Source organism: Palaemon carinicauda, chromosome 16, assembly GCF_036898095.1.
Source record: "Palaemon carinicauda isolate YSFRI2023 chromosome 16, ASM3689809v2, whole genome shotgun sequence".
NCBI classification, from domain to species: Eukaryota; Metazoa; Arthropoda; class Malacostraca; order Decapoda; family Palaemonidae; genus Palaemon; species Palaemon carinicauda.
In genome coordinates, this window is record NC_090740.1 from 38,967,804 (window position 1) to 38,972,888 (window position 5,085).

The 5,085-nt window shown below is 45.5% G+C and overlaps 1 protein-coding gene across 1 annotated transcript; it reads left to right on the forward strand.

Moving 5' to 3' along the window:
- The first annotated feature begins 635 nt into the window (after positions 1-635).
- LOC137655267 (uncharacterized) lies at positions 636-1,103 on the forward strand. The gene has a single exon (XM_068389152.1). It carries the CDS (start codon positions 636-638, stop codon positions 1,101-1,103), a length of 468 nt encoding a protein of 155 aa, XP_068245253.1.
- Positions 1,104-5,085: the final 3,982 nt, after the last annotated feature.

The following is a 5,085-nucleotide window of genomic DNA, read 5'->3' on the forward strand; positions in this document are numbered from 1 at the left end:
ATAGATAAAATATATAATTTCAGCATATTCCCGCAGAGGAGTTGTCAGGAATATGAAAAAAAGAAATATTTAGACAGAAGTTTGAGGCTGGTATTAGATCAGTGAAGGAGTAAGTGAAGCTAATCATAGGAGTATATATGAATGGCAGAGTAGGGAACAGAAGGGATGGATATGAGGAAATACATGGAGGCCTCGGATTTGGTATTAGATATTAGGATGGGGAGTATGTATTAGGGATAGCTTAGAATTTTAATTGGTATGTATGAACACCTGTTTTCAGAAGTTGGATAAACATCCGAAAATCTATGAATGTGGAGGAGTGGAAAGCCAAATTGATTACTTATTGTTTAGAGAAGCATACAAGGAAAATAGGATGAACTCTAAAAAGATTTTGGACGAAGCTTGTGTTAAACAACATAGAATGGTAGTAATGGATTTTAAAATGAGAGATAGAAACCCCCAAAATAGAAAGATTATATCTAGAATTAAGGTTTGGGACCTTAAAGGAGAAAATGTGAGCAATTTAGGAGTATTGTGAGAGAGATGACTGGAAAGGTATTAGAGACTGGACAGGGTAACAGGGTGGAAAATGTTTTGTTTCGTATGAAAGAAATATGTGCAGGGGAAAGGTAGGAATGACTGGGAAAATCCAGTGGATATGGTGTGCCAGAAGGAGAAAAGTGGTGGTGGAACAGAGAGGTGCAAGCATAAGTTTAAAAAAGCAAAGGTATTCAAGGACTAAAAAATATGACAGGCACAGGGAGCAGAGGAATGGTACAGAGAAGAGGAAAAAGATTCTAGGAGAAAAAACAGGTATAGCTATTGGAAGAGCAGTACAGCAGTTAAATGGAAGGCTAGGAACAAAGGAAAGAGAAAAGGATATCTATAAGATTTCAAACTTAAGGAAAAGGCAAAGACAAGATTTGGTGCCACAGGTAGTCATCAGGGATAGAGATAAAAATATATTGCATAGGGATGATGATATAGAGATCAGATGGAGAGAATATTATGAGCAACTATTGAATACTGGAAATGAGAAAGAGGAGCTGGGACGGGCCAGTGATGGAGGTAAAGAGTACAGGAGTGAAGTGAGTATTGAGTAGAAGGAAAAATGGTAAAGCACCAGTCCCATCAGAGTTTAAAATTGAAATGGTCTAGCTACTAGTGAGAGAGGGGGAAGAATGGATGCTGGATTTATTGAGAGCAATACGGGAAGACGAAATAATGCCTAAGGTCAGGAAGGAGAGTCTAATGGTATCTATATTTAAGCAGAAAGGTGACACCATGAAATGAAGTAACTGCAGGGGAATTAAATTGACAGAGCATGATTTGAAATTGTTAGAGAGGGTACTAGATGAGAGATTGGGAACATTGGGAAAAAGCAGTGTGTATTCATGAGGGGAGAGTGACTGTGGATGCCATCTTTATAGAAAGGCAGTTACAGGAAGAGACTAGAGGGAAATCAGATGGCCTTCTTTGTTTTTTTCAGATTTAAAAAAGGTTTATGACAGAATATAAGAAGCGATTTCTTATGCTTGAGGAAAAAGAAAGTCACGGAAAAGTAGGTTAGATTGGTAGAGATGTTTTACGAAAGAACAAGGACAAACGTTATAACAACTGTTGGAGAAACAGAAACCTTTGAAGTTTGCATGGGATTATATCAGGGATCAGCAGAAAGCCCAGTTTTGTTTGTGTTGGTCTTCAATGTGTTAAGTGACGGGATCAAAAATGAGGAGTTGTGGGAGTTACTCTATGCAGATAATTTAGTGATTACTGCTGAAAATGAGGAAGAAATATAGAGAATAGTGGTAGAGTGGAAAGAGACTTTGGGAAGGGGGGGGGCCTGAATGTGAATGCAGATAAGACTGAAGCCCTAGTTAGCAGCAACGAAGGTAGGGACAGGATAGCCAAATGTGAAAATAGAGGAACAGTTATAAAAAGGTACAATTTAGATCATTGACATTTGCTATGAATCAGGAGTAAGGATGCAAGGCTGAAATTGAGAATATAATAAAAGCAACATGAGGAAAGTGGAGGGAGGTAGCAGAAAGGGTATGTGAAACGAAAAGGCCAATCAAGTTAAAAGTCAAGATCTACAGCACAGTTATAAGAACAGTGTTAAAGTTTTGATCCAAAACTTAAGCTTTAAGAGTAAAAGAGGAAGAAAAGCTTGAGAGTACATCGATGAGAATGTTAAGGTAGATTATGGGAATATCGCTGTCTGAAAGATTGGAAAGTGATGAAATAAGAAGAATGGCAGGTGGAGTGGATATAACTGAGATGGTAAGAGTGTCACGGCTGAGATGGTGTTGGCAAATGTTAAGGATGTATGGTGGGGAGAGAGTGAAAAGGACTTGGGAGGAGCCTGTAAGGGGTAGAGGATCAACAGGGAGGTAGAGAATTAGATGACGAGATAAGGTAAAGGGTGATATGGAGAGAAGAGATTTGGTGGAAGAGGATGACTTTTATCAAAGTCAATGGAGAGTGTGAGGGGCCGAGAGAGGGTTGTAAACTCAAAGGCAGGATGCAATCAACTGAGTACTTTATTAAGGAACACTCTCCTTTATATAAAAAACTTCAAGGCAACAGGACATAACATGTTCGAGAGACAGACAATGTTACAGAGCAAAACCGGAGACATGATTATTCAGGTTCTTTTTAGTGCGAGGGAAGAGCGCAGATACAAGCATAATATATACAAAATAATTTATGTACGATCGTGTGACACACGGTTGGTACATGGCTCCCCCCCTAAAAATGACATACTGTACATGTTAAATAGGGCGCCCTGATCTAGAGAGGCGAACTGTAGGCGGGTCATCTGGCAGAATATAAGCAGGTTTTAGACGATCAATGGAGACCCAGTCTTCTTTGCCCCGAATGTTTAGTAGGAATGCTTTCGGACTGCGTCGGATCACAAGGAAAGGGCCCGTGTAAGGGGGCGTTAGCGGTGGCTTGCTAGTGTCGTTGCGCAGGAAGACGTGCGTTGCAGAGTGCAAGTCCGTTGGTATGTGATGCTTCGCTGGGGGCTTGTAAGTCTGGCGGCACGGAGTAAATTTTCCCACGACGTGACGTATGCGCTGGAGATCGTCGGAGGAAGTTGTAGAAGGAAAAAATTCGGCAGGGACGACCAACGGGTCACCATACACCATTTCAGCTAACGAGACGTCGAGGGCGTCTTTAGGAGTGGTCCTTAGTCCCAGGAGGACCCAGGGAAGCTGAGTAAACCAGTTGCAATCCTTGCAGCGGGACATCAAACCTGCTTTGAGGGTGCGATGAAAACGTTCAACCATTCCATTGGCAGCGGGGTTGTAGGCCGTTGTCTGATGTAGGGTGATGCCCAGGAGATTCGCTAATGACGTCCACAATTGAGAGGTGAAAGTGGTTCCCCTGTCAGAAGTAATATGCTCAGGGATACCGAATCTTGAAATCCATCCAGAGAGTAAGGCAGATGTACATGAGGCGGACGTTGCAGTTTCCATGGGAATGGCTTCAGGCCAACGAGTGGAGCGGTCGATGACGGTAAACAGGTAACGATGTCCTTGTGATGTGGGTAGGGGGCCTACAACGTCGACGTGAATGTGTGCGAAACGACGCTGAGGTTGAGGAAAGGTGCCCACTCCTGAATCCGTGTGTCGATGTACTTTGGAAGTTTGGCAAGAAGTACAGGCGCGGACCCAATCCTTAGCATCCTTAAAAATGCCGTGCCAAATGAACTTTGCCTTCAGCAGCTGTGCAGTAGAACGGCACGAGGGATGTGAAAGGCCGTGGATGAAATCAAACACCTGTCGGCGCATGGGAGCAGGAATCCAAGGTCGCGGTCTACCAGTACTGACGTCACAGAGGAGGGTGGTGTTGGAGTCTTCGAGGGAAAAATCTTCCCAACGGAGGGACGTGCAGGATGTCCTAAAAGCTTGATACTCTGGATCCTGTCATTGGGCTTCAGCCAGGGCGTTGTAATCCAATCCCAGTTGAACGGCAGCCAACGTGTTTCTTGACAGGGCATCGGCCACGGGATTCATTTTCCCAGGGACGTATTGGAGGGTGCAATTGTATTCAGCCACGGCGGAGAGATGTCGGCGTTGACGGGCGGACCAGGCGTCAGACTGTCGAGTGAAGGCGTGCACCAGAGGCATGTGGTGTGTGCGAATGACGAAGGGCGTACCTTCCAAGAAATGGCGAAAGTGAAGGACAGCCAAGTGCACCGCCAGCAATTCTCGATCGAAGGTAGAATAACCCGATTCTGCCTTGGACAGTTTTCTGCTGAAGAAGGCCAATGGGCGGGGCAACCCTTTGACCACCTGCTCGAGTACTGCACCAATAGCGACGTCGCTGGCATCGGTGGAGAGAAGGAGAGGGGCGTGTGGGATAGGAAAAGGGAGAGCCGCAGCAGTTGATAGGGCCTTCTTTGCATTGCAGAGGGCTGCTTCTTGAAGGGGACCCCACTTCAGGTCCTTTGGCTTGCCCTTGAGGGAGGCGTAGAGGGGAGCAAGAGTGGCGGCAATGGCTGGCAGAAAACGGTGATAATAGTTGATCATGCCCAAGAATTCCTGCAGAGCTTTGACGGTCGAGGGCGCGGGGAAGTTCTGAACGGCTGCTATCTTCTCAGGGAGGGGATGGACTCCTTCAGGAGTGATACAGTGCCCTAAGAACGACACTTCATTGGCGCCAAAGGTACACTTGTCGTACCGGACTACAAGGCCGTTTTGTTGCAGGCGGTCAAGCACGATGCGCAGGTGATGGAGGTCTTCCTCTTTTGAGGAAGAGAACACAAGTATGTCGTCCACATAACATACACAGAAAGGGAGGTCCCCTAAGATGCCATCCATGAGACGTTGAAACGTTTGCCCCAGCATTACGAAGGCCAAAACAGAAGTAATTGAAGGTGTATGTACCAAACGGAGTGGTGATGGCGGTCTTGGGGATGTCTTCTGGGTTCATAGGCACCTGATAATACCCCTTCAGGAGGTCGAGCGTAGAGAAAACCTTCGCTTTGTGCAGGTAGGAGGTCACGTCGGCAATGTTTGGGAGGGGGTAGTGATCCGGTTCTGTTTGCATGTTCAGGCGCCTGTAATCCCCGCACGG

What these genes read in the sequence shown, in the direction of transcription:
- LOC137655267 (XM_068389152.1), top strand. Translation starts at nt 636, where the DNA reads ATGACTGGGAAAATCCAGTGGATATGGTGTGCCAGAAGGAGAAAAGTG.